This window comes from Eleginops maclovinus, chromosome 5 (genome assembly GCF_036324505.1).
Source record: "Eleginops maclovinus isolate JMC-PN-2008 ecotype Puerto Natales chromosome 5, JC_Emac_rtc_rv5, whole genome shotgun sequence".
Taxonomy (NCBI): domain Eukaryota; kingdom Metazoa; phylum Chordata; class Actinopteri; order Perciformes; family Eleginopidae; genus Eleginops; species Eleginops maclovinus.
The window spans coordinates 6912062-6927916 of NC_086353.1; the positions used below are offsets into that span (position 1 = coordinate 6912062).

The 15855-nt window shown below is 40.1% G+C and overlaps 1 protein-coding gene across 5 annotated transcripts in view; it reads right to left on the minus strand.

Moving 5' to 3' along the window:
* Nucleotides 1-15855, minus strand: part of lrba (LPS-responsive vesicle trafficking, beach and anchor containing) — a 177679-nt gene that overhangs the window by 132979 nt on the left and 28845 nt on the right. For all 5 annotated transcript variants that reach the window (XM_063883718.1, XM_063883721.1, XM_063883719.1 and 2 more), the window contains exons 10-21: nt 14661-14794; nt 13878-13986; nt 13366-13518; nt 12398-12566; nt 12024-12103; nt 11155-11217; nt 10456-10553; nt 10109-10201; nt 8894-9002; nt 8442-8523; nt 6247-6370; nt 5971-6163 (exon numbers count right to left, since the gene is read on the minus strand). In XM_063883718.1, the coding sequence (XP_063739788.1) occupies nt 5971-6163; nt 6247-6370; nt 8442-8523; nt 8894-9002; nt 10109-10201; nt 10456-10553; nt 11155-11217; nt 12024-12103; nt 12398-12566; nt 13366-13518; nt 13878-13986; nt 14661-14794 (1407 nt within the window). The remainder of the gene's footprint in view (nt 1-5970; nt 6164-6246; nt 6371-8441; nt 8524-8893; nt 9003-10108; nt 10202-10455; nt 10554-11154; nt 11218-12023; nt 12104-12397; nt 12567-13365; nt 13519-13877; nt 13987-14660; nt 14795-15855) is intronic.

Genomic DNA, 15855 nt, shown 5'->3' on the forward strand with positions numbered 1-15855 from the left:
TATTTTTGTTTGAGAATGCAGAGAGGGCATCATGAAATGTTGTTTAGAAGGACATTTGTGTTCATATTTCATAAAATGACAACAAAAACCAGTATGAAAGTTAATAATAAAAAAGGTTTAAAAAAACCTAACCCTAAAAAAATGGCATTAAATATGAATCCATGCCCTCACTCTTTCTAAATGATATCTATTGGTTTACACGTTCAGTCATTAACACCATTTTATATCCATGAGTGATATAATACCCCATTATCCTGTTTCATCTAGAAACATCAAATCATGGAAGATATTCTCAAAAGTCTCTTTAGTTTTGAGTGTATTACGCGTCAAACCACTGGGACCATTTGCGACTAACTATTCAATATTTAAAACTTTTCCTCTCTCTTAGGCGCAGCTGCCCACAGCCTATTAACCTCTATCAGTCTTCTTGCATCTGATATGGGTAGACGAGACTGCTAGTCTATAACGACAATGGTCTGCAGTGGCATTTGAGGAAGAGCCCATCCATGTAAGCAGTCATAGATTAGCGGTAGATACTATTAGTCGGTGTCTGCTAGCTGTGCTGAGTGCGTGTCCAGCATCGGCAAATCCTCCCACGCCTAATTTAAGACCCTGCATTAATCACTGGGCCTTCGAGGACAGATAGTCAAAGATGGGTTGCTGGTGGAAGGGGGGTGTGCAACTAGACCCACTTTGCTGCTTTTTCACCTGAGGCTATTTGGACAGGAGGAGAGGGAGAAAGAGAGAGCGAAAGAAACAAAGAAAATGAGAAAGCCAGAGATCAAACGGAAGAGGAAAAAAAAGAAATGGCAAAGGAGGAAGAAAGTGAGTCATTGAGAGTGGAAGAAAGGAAAGGGAGAGAAAGGAGCTGATTATTTGTAATTAATTAGGCGTTATTGTTCTAAATTAGCCTGCTACACGGGTGCTCATTAATCTTCTGTAGGGAGGGAGCAGTGATTGGTAATCCATAGCTGTTTTCAGAGTGCACAGCCTGCTCTAAATGCGCCAGTAGTCCGTCTCCCTCCCAGTGATCACACAGCAAGACCGTCTACCCCATTAGTTGGAGCTTAATTTGACATTTAGCATTTTAGCAATTAAAAAGGCTGCATTCAGAGCGCGCTGCTATGGAATATCCTGTGAGAACAGTGCCGAACATAACGTCATAGACTCAGGATGCAGTCTGTGCATTAAGATGATGTATGTTGGTCTTAAATGGGGCTCTGTAGCAGATCCAGTTACCATTAGACAGAGGTAGCATACGTCTGTGGCTTTTTTTTTTAAAAGAGCGGTTAGCCATGCTACAATGTATAGAAACTGCCTTGGGTGGCTAAGACATCAGCGCCGATCTAATCTAATTTCATTCTACTCCATGACTTGGCCTGGCCTCAGTGGGGTATGGGAAAATGTTATGGTAATGTACAAAAACATGGTGGGCTTTTCTAATGTGACAGGTAACATGGTATTAACTGGGCGCAGAGGGAAGGGGACACTATGATTAGCAACAAGACAAGACATACTTTAAGAGTGCAAGTGTTCCCTCAATCTATCACAAACAGAAATAAGGAAAAGCAACTTTTTTTTCTGCAGTAAAACAATGTTTACAATCACATTCAGTATCAGAACTCAGTATATCCATTCTCCTCATGACTGTGCTGTATAACTGATCTGGAATAAGAAGAATCCCCACACCACAACCTGTTTGGTGAGGGTCAGCGGGGGCAAAAAGCCCCCCAAGTAGGAGCCTGGGAGTCCCCATTTAGATAAATAGATAGAGAGCAACCACAAAACAAAGGGGAAATGGGGAGGGCAGCATGGCTCTAATCCGATTAGCTAAATGCAATTCCTCCTGCAAAATCAATGTCGTCTGCTACTGCAGTGCAGGCTGGGTGGTTTTTGCTCTTGTTCACAATATCGTTGTAAAAACGTTTTTTTCCTCCAGTATGATCCAGTCATGTGTATTCAGTCTTTATCTGTAATTTCTATCACAACCTCAGGAAGACAAGCTTCCACAAAGGTCCTTTGGGATGACATACACTAAACTAAATGAATCTCCCCAGTCAGATGCATGTGGTTTTAACCAGCTCATTATTATATTTCCCACAGTTTCAATATGTATTGGAGGAATACAGAATAAAAGACATTGATATTAGTACTGGTGATTGTCTTTCTTTTCGATAGTATAGACAGCACTTGATGCATGGCTATTATCCAGCATTGGCTTCTCAATGTTCCCACTCTGTGCTCCTTTGTCCACTTGTCAATGTATCTGAAACTCTTTGTCATTACCCACAGTAACGTCTCAATGACCCTAAAGGGAACAAAAAAAAGACAAGCTGATCTATATGGAAATGGAAAAAGAGTCATAAGATAAAACTAAACTAAATTCTTCCAAATATCCTCAAATGATTGAAAATACTATCTAATAAAGTTTTTTATACTTTGTCAAATATCTGTTTGCTCATCTCGGCTCATATTCATCTTTGGTGTAAAGCGTCTGACAGGTGTAATGAAGTCCGCCAGCAGTGGGAGTCTGAAGGACGGAGGGACCTTCACACTCCAATGTCTCTCTTTCTGAGATCTCCTTGTTCTCAAACTGATTTGTGTGCAGAGATGGACGAGGGGCACCTTGGGTGAGTGTGTGTGCAGAGTGGGGGAGCTGTCGTGTCAGCGTGCCCACCTGCAAGAACATCTGTCTGGTCAGAGAGACGCTTATGCAGGTACACTCACTTTCTAATGACTGACAGAAGGATTCACACAGTGAGCCAATGCACAAATCATAACCAGGTTGTCGGTGCCTCTCGCTAATCTATGATTTAACAATAAACAACAACATTAAATATAAAGTCTCAGGCTGATCAGTAAACCATCTCAATTCATGGAACAAAAAGTTGTACTTTGAAGTTGGACAGAGACTAAACAACTAGGCTGCATGGCACAGATTAAGCTTTTCTTAAGTTTCCAGAATGCTAAACTACACATTTCTTACACCTACAGATTGTTTAGGACTGAATAAAAATGATAACGTATAATACATTCAGTCATTTTGATCACTACGATGTGATTATCAATAGAAAAATAAGTAAAAACTTCAAATTTGCAAGTTCAGTTTCAGTGAATAAGGAGCTGAATCTCTCCAATTGTATGAGCAAAAGACCTGAATTTCAGACAAAAAAGGAATCACAAATTAAAATATTAAACTGGTAAACTTTATGTTTTCCCCATCTGAATAAAATGTGAGTATTTAATTTAAGAAAACAAAATGCTCAACTAGAAAGAAAACTCCTCCTAGCAAAACGATAACAACATTCATCCAGCCTGATGAATTTAGCGTCTCCATGCCAAACTGACAACCTCTCCACAGTTCAGACAAGGGAAAATAATTCCTAAAGTCTGTGTGGATGAGAAGTGTGCAAATATGTTTTTGTGAATGCATATATGCACTTATCAAGAGGCTCCCAGTGGGCTGGTTGTATTTATGAGGCCTTGTTTCTGTGATTGTTCTCGCACGGTTCCGATGAATATTCAATGGGCTCGGAGAGAAGGGCTTTCTAGAGCCCAAGAGAAAAGGAGGGCAAAGAGAAAATGTGCCTAGTAACACACACACACACACACACACACACACACACACACACACACACACACACACACACACACACACACACACACACACACACACACACACACACACACACACACACACACACACACACACACACACACACACACACACACACACACACACACACACACACACACACACACACACACACACACACACACACACACACACACACACACAGCCCTGCAGCAGTGGGAGGAGAGAGCAGCAGTGACAAACAGCTTCGGTGCTACAAAGGTGGCAGGAAATCTATCAAACGGGACAATAAAATTGCAATTGAGTTTCTTTAGCTTTTTTATAGCAGATGCATGGATCTTGGTGGCTAGCACCCGATGCACAGGCTGGGGTCCCTGTACTGTGCATTTGTGTGTGTCTAACACCTTACAGTGTGTAACACTGTTGAGAAAAAAAGTACAGGGCGTTGTAACTGGAGCCGAGAAGAAACAGCATTAATCTTGTCCAATTATAGGGAAAAAAGGCTTGACGTGTAGAAATCAAAATAAACAATTTCTGCACAACACCAAACTTCATACATTGCTTCGTTGCCAAGTGAGACCCTTAAACACTGCAGCTTTAGGAGAAATCAAATCAGAACAAAAGCTTTAGGTGATTATTTTGATTTATTCATTTTTATTTTTTATGTCACTATCCAACAGATAAATTACAATGCAATGGAATTGTTCGAAGCTAAAATGTTTAATTAAAAGTGGGGATGGGCAGTGAGAATAATCTCGATATTCAAGTTATTTTATCAAATGACTATATATTTACGAGTCCTCGCAAAAAAAAATATTAAAATAGGGTCAGAAATTAACACCACAAATGGTTAATTCTTATTAATTCTAGTATTTGTTCTATGATACTCAAGTTCAGCATCACATGGATTAGACCGCACATTCATATCGTGCCTGTAACATAAGGCAGAGTGTCGTTGAACTTTATTATGTGCATATATGTGTAAATAGCAGAAACATTACTGCTTCCAGTCCCAAAAATGTAAACCTATAATTTTTTTACGCTGTCAATTACATTTGAATTTATTTATATATGGTTTCATTACAAAAACCGATATATTTCTCTATACGTTGAATGAAATGAAGTGTATGTAATGTTAGACAAAGGGATAATAAAATGTCTTTTGAATATTTTATTATGATATTTAAATGACAAAACAATACAGTTCAGGATGCAGACCTCTGCTATCGTACATACACGTGTTATATTTCCACCATCCGCAATGTGCCCCCAACATTTCTACCCCTCATCAAATAAAGGTTTTTTCGCTGCCATTGTGTTCAATTTACCAAATCCATTATTTGAAAAAAAAAAAAAATCACTGCCGGTTAGTTCTGCGGGTTCAGAGGTGTGGAGAGCCTCCAGTATAAAACACCCAGCCTCCTGCTAACTGCTGCCTTCGCACTGCTGACGTCCCAGCAGTCTGTCTGTGCCCCCTACTGGACGCCGGCGCTCACAGCAGCCGGCTCTGCAGCAGAGCATCTCATATCACAAGTACTTCTTTAACTCAGCCTTCAATCTGCCAGGCTTAAAAACCCCCCAGACCACAATCTGACACCAACCTCAATTACTTCACTGCTTTGGAACAGAGTAGCGCAATATGATATCAACAGTGAATTTTCTAAAGGAGCATTTGGAAATTCAGCTTTTGGAAATACAAAGTGCCAGAAGTTTATTTTTATCAGTGCAATGTGAAAGAGAGAGACTCTATACATAAATAAAGAGTGGAAGGGCCGGTGGACTCCTTCCCAAAGGTTTACGCTGCAACTAGCTTTTAAATTATAATCACTGTATGGCTTCCATAGCATAATCTGATGGGCACCGAGAGGCAAGGTCCAATTACCATCCCATCCTACGCTGCAAGTTAGAGGCTCGGACGATAATGCTCTCTAATTTCTTATTTAATGAATTGCATTATGTCAGATTGAAACTAAACACATGGGTGACAGAGCTGATGGCTTTGACTGAATACCGCTGTCCGTTTGGCAGGGATCAAACTGAGGAGGAGGGCTACGGTTACAGTAATGTGGTGAATGTTTAGGCTGACAAAACTGAAGCAAGATGACAGCGCGTGTGCGTGTGTGCCTGTGTGTGTGTGCTGTGTGTGTGTGTGTGTGTGTGTGTGTGTGTGTGTGTGTGTGTGTGTACACAGAACAGCGAGATAGTATGAGGTAAAATGAAAGGAAACAGAAATGGAAAGCAGAAAAAATGTAAAAAAGAAACAGATGAGGAGAAAGAAGAAGATCCACAGAGAAAGATAAACAAAGCTATGTCTGAGTGTACGGTTGTGTGTGTTGTGTGTGTGAGGCGTGCATGGATATAATGAGTGCTCTGACCTTGGAGTGTGTGATGGACAGGGTGTCCACCCAGACGCGCCAGCCGCCCCACTCGTATTTGATGGCATGGTACAGGAGGATACGGAAGATGGCGTACACCATCTCTGTGATTTTCTGCTCCTCGCTGTTCTGCGGGTTGATGTAGCACAGAGAGAGCATCCACTCCTGCCACACGGAACACTGCAGCAGGCTCCTGAAACCGAAAAATCATGGCTGAATATGAATCCCACTGGCATTTAAACTGTGTGTACTTCTCTATCTTGTGTGAGTTCTTACCTTCGGTTTTCTCGGCTGTTATTGAACAGTTTGATCATGTCTGACAGGAAGACCTTGCGCACCTCCAGGCTCTCTGGGGACGGGGGTGAGGCCTTCAGCAGAGCAGCTATTACCTTCAATATTTCTAGAAATATCAACAGAAATATACACATTAAAAAAAAGGTTCTGAAAATAGTGGATTAAAATATGAAAACTGTTCTCAATCTATTCAGAATGTTGGTCTATGGCGTCCATTTAGATATTTCATACATTATACTGCAGCGAGTTATTTTACAAAGTAAAACAATTTGACTTGAAACATCCAGGATTCTGCTTGGAAATGATATTTACTTTGTGGCTGCAGAAAGAGGACATCAACAACTAAATCATACATTGGTCTCAGCATGTGCAAATCATTGTGTCACAAACTATCTGAATTCCCAGCTGTACACACCTGAAAACCTGTGCCTGTAGTAAAAAAGAAAACAGAACAGAGGAAACAAAAAAAAGTCCAGGCCCTTGATCTTTATCATACTGTAATGGTTTTGGTATTGTTTCAAATGAGAGAGCCAGAGTCTCAGGGCCTTCTGGTAGGCTTGGCTTCGGTTTAACCAAGGAGACTGACTGTTTAGATGAATTATCTAGACAATGTCAGTGTCCATTTACTCTGAGTAGAGAGACGGCAGGGCTTGGATTTCACTTGTCTCTTCAGACCTTGGCGCTAACCGATGCCCCCTTGCCCCGGCAGACGGTTGTGTTGTTTCTACGCCTTAGTCACTCAAATTATGAGTCGCTGAACCTTTACCGCCAGAAAATTACCCCAGCATGTACCGGGAATGAGGATGGAGGGATGGCGTATTCCCTTCTTTTTTTTCCCATTTGCTTCGGGTTCCTTTCCCTTGAGTTAATTTGAGGGAAACGGTACTTCCTCGGTTTGTTTGATTGGCTCTGACGTTACTAAAGACTGCAATCAGGGGGCCATTTTGGGAGTTTGTCGCAGATTAAATCAAGAGAATGCACGGCAAAGGAGAAACAGACCACCGCTCTGTGTTCCCTAGAATGTGCTCACATGAACAAACCCGTACAAAGTTTCCATGATATATACCGCCTGTCTAGGATGGTTGGGTAGGAGAGTTTTTAACACAACAAAGGCTTATGATAATCAATGTGTGACTACAGCAGGACCTTGTCAGATTAAGGCTGGTTGGAAGTAAACCTTGGTTGTGATTATACCGACCGCTTGGATTTCAAACTGATTAAAGCTGTTTTTTTAGGTGTGTGCACAAAAAGGTGCCTGCATGTGTGGAGGCAACCAGGGAAAAAAAGGGAGGGAGATGTTTTCTTTACTTCGCTGAAATTAATACTTAACATTTCAACATATGAAAAGATTTTGTGAGCCGACGTGAAATTGGAGGTAAGTAACGGCCTGAAAATATGAGATGGGAACACTGATCAAAGCCTGCAGTCGCTGTTTCGGCTTATTATTTAGCGCGTATGAAAAATGAGCAGGCACCGTCTACTGGTAATGATGCACTTGTAGGAAAAGAACCAAAGAAAAACAACAACTTGATCGTAAATGTGTGAGAATATACGAACATTGAAACATACAGTAGGTCTGCATCTGCATTACATTTTTTCCTTTTCTTTATCCGAGTAATACTTTTTTAATTTCATATCAGTTAAATATTTCAATGATAAAATATCAACATGAAACACTCAATTTCATGGTCAACATTTTTTTAATAAGATTATAATAACAATGCATTAAAACATTAACCCCACAAAGTCCACACTTTATTAAGATCTTACGATTTAAGCAAATTCATTAATAGAATAAACTCTAAATCCACTTTAACGTAACATTTCACATACTGAGGCGCCATCATGATTAAATTACATTTATCATTTTTTATATGCAAATGAATCCTGACAAAACATGACACAGTCCTTCAATAAAACGAGCATATGTGTGTACATTTGTCACGTTAAGTGTTAGCACCATCCTCCTGCTAGGATTATGCATGATATCCGAGCGTCAGTTGTATGAAAATACCCTCTGGCTGCTAAATTTATGCCGTTCATTTGTTTGACTGTATATAGCGATCGCACGGTTCCACGGGGAATATCCTCGAGTGCAGTACGGAGCTAAAAGTATGTAGAGGGTGCGCTGCAGGGGATGATTTAGGAGAGTAGTGTGGCGCAGAGGAGGCACTTACGTGGGTTGAGAATCTTCACAGTGGAGTCGGGGTCCGGATGCTGTTTATGGATCACTTGAGTGAAGATCTGCTCAGTAAGAATCTACCGAGGGAGAGCGAGGGGATTCAAGTCATAAATATCCACATCGCTCTTAACAATAACAGAGACACAAACCACACTATGGATACACAAAGCTATGTATATGGTTCACCCTCGTGTAGTATACGGCCGAATAATTACCAAATCAGGTTTCTGCTGGAAGACAGCCATTCAATTTATTATTTAAACTAACTCATTAAATTGTCAAGTTGAATACTTGAATAAAAAGAATGAAAATTAGACAAAATGAGCTGAGTTTAAAAAGCAACAAATTAAATATTAAGCGTGCATTTGAACAGGTTTTTATTGTATGTCCTTGTTTTCTTAAGCCACGTAAGCAGAGGCCTGCAGTGTACGTATGCAGAGGACTGACCTCAAAGAGCACGTTGTAGGTTGTCATGGTGAACTGGCTGGAGTGGAGCATCAGGCGTTCAGTGAGCAGGGAGAAAAGGCCATGACTCATCATGACCTCAGGTTTCCTCCTGTTCAGGAAATTAGGAGGTCAAAGGTCAGCATCATTTGCTAGACCACTAAACATGAACATAATATACACATACGAGTTGTTATAGTTGCACTGAAGTTTTCATTTTTTATTTCACTCACGGATTTACATTGAAAATGTTGTGAAATTCCATTTACTTTTAAGAAATGACACGGACAAAATCAGGATTCATAAAAATTATTGCAGCGGTTAAATCTGTACAAGTATAAGTCAGCGAAGCTCCAGTTGACATTTGACATCGAGGAAATGAAAAAGAGAATCCCTGCTGACAAAGTAAAAGCATCTCTGCAGAGAAACCTCTTCGTCGCTTTCATCTCTGATCATGTATCCACTCCAATTTTAGTATTGTAACCGAGCTAAAAAACTGCAGAATCTGAGAGTCTCACATTCAATTTTGCATGTGGCTCTCAAAACAAACACAAAAACTGTTGTCAGCACGGTGCTAGAGTTGTTTCTGGTATTTGAACGGTTGGTTATTAGTGAAAAATAAGTGATAAACAGCTTGCAATATTATCGAATGTTATCATGCATCTGATCTGGAGCACATGGTTAGAGCAAGAGTTTTTAAAAAGGAGCAGTAACTGATATTTGACTCCCCATCGGACAAACAGACAGCTCACAATTGAGACATAAAAATAAAATAAAACAATCTAGGGGTGGTTCTATGCATTATAATCCACTTTTTCATTTCATTTATTTTAGATTTTGACAGCGAGTCCTGCAGCTCATTAGAGAACTCACATAACCTGATCCTGATTTGGCTGTGGGATTAAAATGCAGCTGCATTATAGGATTGTTTTGCAAACTTTAATAATTTTAAACTGTTCAGTCACACAAAGGAATTATTAGTAAAGATTTTTAAAAAACAAGGACAGGAAAATGTAATAAATAAGTTTGGAAATAAAAACATTGAGAGCAATTGCAGACATAACATGTAATTATCTTCCAGTTTTATTGACATACGAAGGATGAACTTTTAAAAATATAATTGTACATGTGTAATACAGACTGCACAAACAAACAATTACCAAACTACATTTCTATACTCGGGTAATATAGTGTCAATAACTCTGTGAGTGTACTTACTTTGGTGGCAGGTATTTCAGAAAGTATCCCATTACTTTGAGAGTCTGCACTCTAATTCCTTCACTTTTTGAGGCCAAAAGCTTGTAAATCACACTGTGAAAAAAAGCATGAATGAAATAACATTGCATTACATTCAAAAAAAATAAAAAAGTTGCTGTGTTATTTATTTAACAACAAAAATAAATATACATGTATATATACACAACGTTAGATAAAATTATAGCGGCACAAGACTGAAGCCATGTCATTAAAAACAATTAGTGGCCAACTTTAACATTTTTACTTTGAGCAAAACTACCTTGGAAAACTATGATTACATTGGCATTTATATAAACATGGATCATTACCGAATCCCGTTGCGCTGGTCGAAGGCCTGGACCATGGACCCCGGCTGTTCAGACATCAAAGCCACCAACAACTGCAGAACATCCATGAGATTGTCATCCTGTGGGACAGAGAGGAAAGGACTTGAGGATATTGTGGTGTTAACAGAGAGCAGTGGGAAAAATACTGCAATACTAATGAAGCTGAAGTGACTCAGCTTTAAATTATGAGGAATTCATAGAAAGTTATATATGACAAAACAACATGAAGGCACATATGTGTGTATCATTGCCATGTATTGCTGTTATGTTTGGTAGTAGCTGTAATGTGAGAAGGAAAGGTAGTAAAAAAAACATTAAAATAATGAATTACATTACAAGCATCTGAACTAAAGAATTGCAGTTGGTGCTGTAGAAATGAACGGCTGCTACATGTCAGTGGCTTTTCCAGGCAGTGTTGTAATCACCCCTTTATTCTTACAAGGTTCACTGCCTCACTGACTGATCTGACTGATTCATTTGTTATGCATCACTCCACTGTAAACAAAACCACTTCTGTCAGGACGTCTAACTGGCAGACTTGGAAAAATAACAAGGAACAGCGATCCTGCGTTCAGCAACAGGAAAAGTTTGCTCTGCATATCAGACGGTGGGAGGACAGAGTGCAGCGCAGCAGTGTGAGGTTGCCATCTGGTGGTCAGTGCTGCATCAACCACAGCCTACCTCATGCATGGTTAGGAGGTAGTTGAGGATACTCTGCAGCTCATCTTCCTTGACTCCATGATCCTGGAAAATAAAATTGCGCAAATCATTTTACAGAGAGATCGGGGACACTTATGACATCTGCAAAGCTAAAGACTAATTATCCCATGTGGCAAAGATGTCTTCGTACAAGGCAAGAAAGAAAAAAAATCCCAAGTAATGTTAATATGATGACAAAATAGGGAGAGACATTAATTGCTTATTTCACCTTAAGATAAGGAGATGAGTCCATACCACCTGAAGCAATATAGATGTAGCAGTACAAACAAAAACCCCAGGCAAAATGTATTTTCATATCCCCTTTTTATACTGTATATCCACAGTTTTAGAGGGTTCTTAACAGAGTGAGATACACACATTTTCACATGTATTAACATTTAGATCCATTCAATAAAACCTTGTCGTTCCAGTTTGCAGATATGTCATTTTATTGTCACTAGTTTAAACAATGTTTAAATGGAGAAAAAAGAAGTGTAGCATATTCTTTAACAATATAAACTGTAATGAGGGCTAAAAGCTTCAGTTGCACAGCTGACATCTGAGTTAAATGATGGTTTGACAAAGAGTTAACAAACCATGCTGTTGTATAAAGTAGCAGCTAGTTTGTTCTTGATGATAATGCATATTGCTGGAGCCATTGACAGTCGGACTGCAACTCCGCTGCAATCAGAGTGCACCAGCAACTTCATTTATTATATCAATACAACTAATGGACCCAGAAGTAGACATAATATTGACATTCATCTGTGCCAGATTCCAAAAGTGAGTCGATAAAAGCCTGTTTTCTATTTGGGGATGGGGGTTATTGGGCGGTGACATCATCAACGTACCTTCATTATGAGCTGCTTGACAAACAACAACAGAAAGGCTCGCAAAGAGAGGATCTCCTTCTGGTTTGGTCTCGGACCATCTGGAAAACCAAACATAAAACAATGTTGAGGGTCGTATGAGCAAGACTAAGAAGGATAACGCAATAAATTATAACATGATCAATTTATTTTTTTAAGCAAAGTTCTGCACCTGATGCTAAAATGTGAGCATTGGTGAACCGTATATTTATGTGTGCCAATACTTCTGTATACATACAAATGTTTGCATGTAAAATCTGGCTTTAAATGCATGATATATTCATATAATTCAGATGAAAAATCAAGTTACATTACATCACATTTTATAAACAGTATTTTTTTCAGAGCATCCTCACCTATGCCTTTGGGCACGACTCCACTGCGGTCCTGGGGGTTGATGACCCAGTAGTAGTACTTCAGTGTGTGCATGACCTGCAGTACGGTGCCCACCCTGCGGATGGTGTTGTAGATGGTCACTGTGCTGATGAACTCCGTTGCCAGGTAAGTGTAGAGTGTCAGTTGCACCTGTAAAAAGATAAAGCACATATAAAAACACACGTACACACACAAGCTTGATCGTTTGAGCAGAATAATCCGGTTTAAGTGTGTCTCAGCTTCTAAGCCCCTGAGGGTTGTAGGCAAGCCTTTCTCATTTACATAGCAGTGACTGAGTTACAGGTGGAGGGATAACCTTGAACTCTGAAACACTTTAAATAAAATGTAGGGCAGGACCAAACAGAGCACGAGAGGGGGATGACTACTGTACATAGCAACCGATATGTTACAAGGGCTGTACTGGATAGTTCAAAGATATAAAGCTGTATTTATAAGGTTGAAATTCACCTCTTAAATCAAGAGCAGCTTCTTTTTGCATGTCTATTCATTCAGATTATACCGTATTCCTGCACGGTTGAAGATAAAAATTAGGATACATTTTATAAAACTATTTGCAGAATTTCACCCGTTGCTGCTTAGGATTGATCCAACTCGTATGATTTCCAACAACTCCAGATATTGTTATGTCCTAAAGTCAACATCTTTATGTAATCATTTCAAAAATTCATAACAAGTTTTATCCAACACAATATTCTACTTCATCAATATTTGTTTACCGATTCAGAAATAACATTTTCCCTGCAGTCACAGAAACCGTTTGCTCTCCTGGTTAAACATTGAATTTAATCCGATGAACCACTTCTTTAGAGTGCTGACGTCACAAAGTATTGCACCAGCGAAAAGACATTCTGTGCAGCTGTATTTTCTACATTTATTTAACCAAATACATAAGAATGGGCTGCTGTGTGTTTCTGTGTGTTTGTGTTACCTTGGCAGGGGCATGGATCCAGATGGCGGGGTTGAACAGAATGTGGTCACACAGCTGCTTGAGCAGCAGGATGCCATTCTGCAAGTTGCTAAGGTATCTGGAAAAGGCCAGCACAATGTCCAGGACGGGCCGCGTCACATGCACCTTGGAAGACTGGAGCACAGACGGGGGGGACAGAAAGTGCAACAATAGGAGGTGAGAAAATGAGAGGGTGATATGTCAGAGAGAGGAGTCAAAGACATGCAAAGGACACATGCAGAGAAAAATGAGGAGGATCTCCTCTTCTGCCTAACAAGCACACAAGCCAGCTGTGACCTCCAAATACAGCTGAGGGAAAACAAAGTCTGTCTCATATTAAGTGTTGGTGTCAGTGTGTGCCTGTGTAAGTGTGTTTGTGGCGTTAAGGGAATCAAGCCTTATTACGTCTCTGGGTTCATTACGCAGCTACTGGTACAGGATGTCTCTCTCGTGTATTTATTTTCCAGCTGAGACAATTTGGGTTTTTTTCTCACCTTCTCCAAAGTGTAGCCGATGACGAGAAAGCCTTTGCAGGCAAGGACCTGCTCTTGCATAGCCACTGAGTTCTTCAAGAGCTCCATCACAAAGGATAACAAAGTGCAGCTAAAAGGCAGAGATAGACAGAAGGACAAACAGAGACAGAGAGAGAGAGAGAGAGAGAGGGAGAGTTAGACAGTGACAATAATCTATGTAAGCTGCTGACAATGCCCTGACTGTGAAGGGCATATCCTACATGAAATGTGATTGAATGAGGGTGTCGTGTCCCCATTGTGTTACGAGGGCAGATTCTAGCATCACCTTGAGGGCAGCAGATATAACAACGTTGCAAATTCATAAGCAAGATGGCCTCACAGCTTTCAGGCTGAGCATTAAATCAAAAGTTGGAAAGAGAATCTTATTTGCAACTCCTTTAAAAAAAACTTTTTGTCAGCCTTTTTACGACAATATACGCAGGCATAAACAATAGTTATTAACAAACAAAAAAACTCTTGACTCAAAGATAGTGTTTTTAGTCAAATTCATAACTTTGGGCAGTAACTTACCAACGTTTTAACTGTGGAGGCATGCAAGAAAACTACGTCTTACACAAGATTTCACGCTAACACCGGGTGAGTAAATGATATATGGTTTATTATGAGGGTGAAATATTCCTTCAATATTTATACTAAGTCTTTTAAATACTATCACAGTGGCTTGAGGCAGCATAATTAAACTCTGATTAAGTGTAGGATAAAAATACATTCATTAAAAGTGCTTGTGTGTGTGGGTGAGTTTACCAGACAGAGGTGTCCAGCTCATGGCTGGAGGGCTGGCAGTAATCCAGCTGTGCAAACAGAGGGAAGAGGACCTGCACGCCTCCGATAGAGTGTATGCCACTCTGGACTGAGTGAGTCACGACGGCCTTCACGTCCTACAGAAACAAACACAAACGTGGTCTTATTTAATATGTTACATAGCCAACATTTGCATGTGGGTCACACGGATAATCGGTTATGTGCAATGATAGGTTCATGTGTTGACATATTTTAAAGTACTTTGATGTAGTTACACAGTCACAACAAAACAAAATGTTAATCTTGCATGTAACACAACAGTCAGATGTTTTATCCTCACAGGAACAGAACTGTGATGAATAATAATGTGAATCTTTTAATGCTGAAAAATGCTCTTAACTTGATGGTTTTGCGAAGTGCAAACCAAACAAATGAGCTTAATGTTTGAGAGGTTGAGTATAATCCAAGAGTTCAATAATAGGGGTTTGGATCTTTTGATGACTTATTGAAAATCAGATTTATTCATCTGATGTCAGTGTTGCACGTCACGACACAAACAGTGGCTTGGCAAAACCTTTCCTCTCTATAGAAATGGAAGTTTTGCACATGGCATAGCAAAGCTGAAAATATAGGTCACATATTCATTCATATTTTACACTGTGTGTGTGTGTGTGTGTGTGTGTGTGTGTGTGTGTGTGTGTGTGTGTGTGTGTGTGTGTGTGTGTGTGTGTGTGTGTGTGTGTGTGTGTGTGTATTCATGTTTGTGTGGTGGAGAAAGCATACGTTGTGGGTGGCAGCAAAAGCCTCCTTCACAAAGGAAACAAAGCATTTTGTTTGATGGGAGGGCATGAGAGAGAACTCAATTAGGGCTTGAGAAAAGGAAACTCAAAAGTAAGTGAGGAAACCGTAGTGTGTGTGTGTGTGTGGGGGGGGGGGGGGGGGCATCTGTATTTGTAAGCAGTATAAGAACAACTTCCACAAAGTTCACCACCTACTTCTAAAAGGAAAAATGCACAGCTACACACATGTACTGTAGTTCCAAACTGAGTCTTTGAGAAGGCTAGTGCCACAGTTGGAGCAGCAGGAAGGCTTTTCAGCAGCTGCAACAGTCTGGCTAGCTCGACACATTTGCACCTCTGCCCTAATGAGGCAATTAAAATAAAAATATGCCAACTGGGCCACTTTCATTATCGCAGAG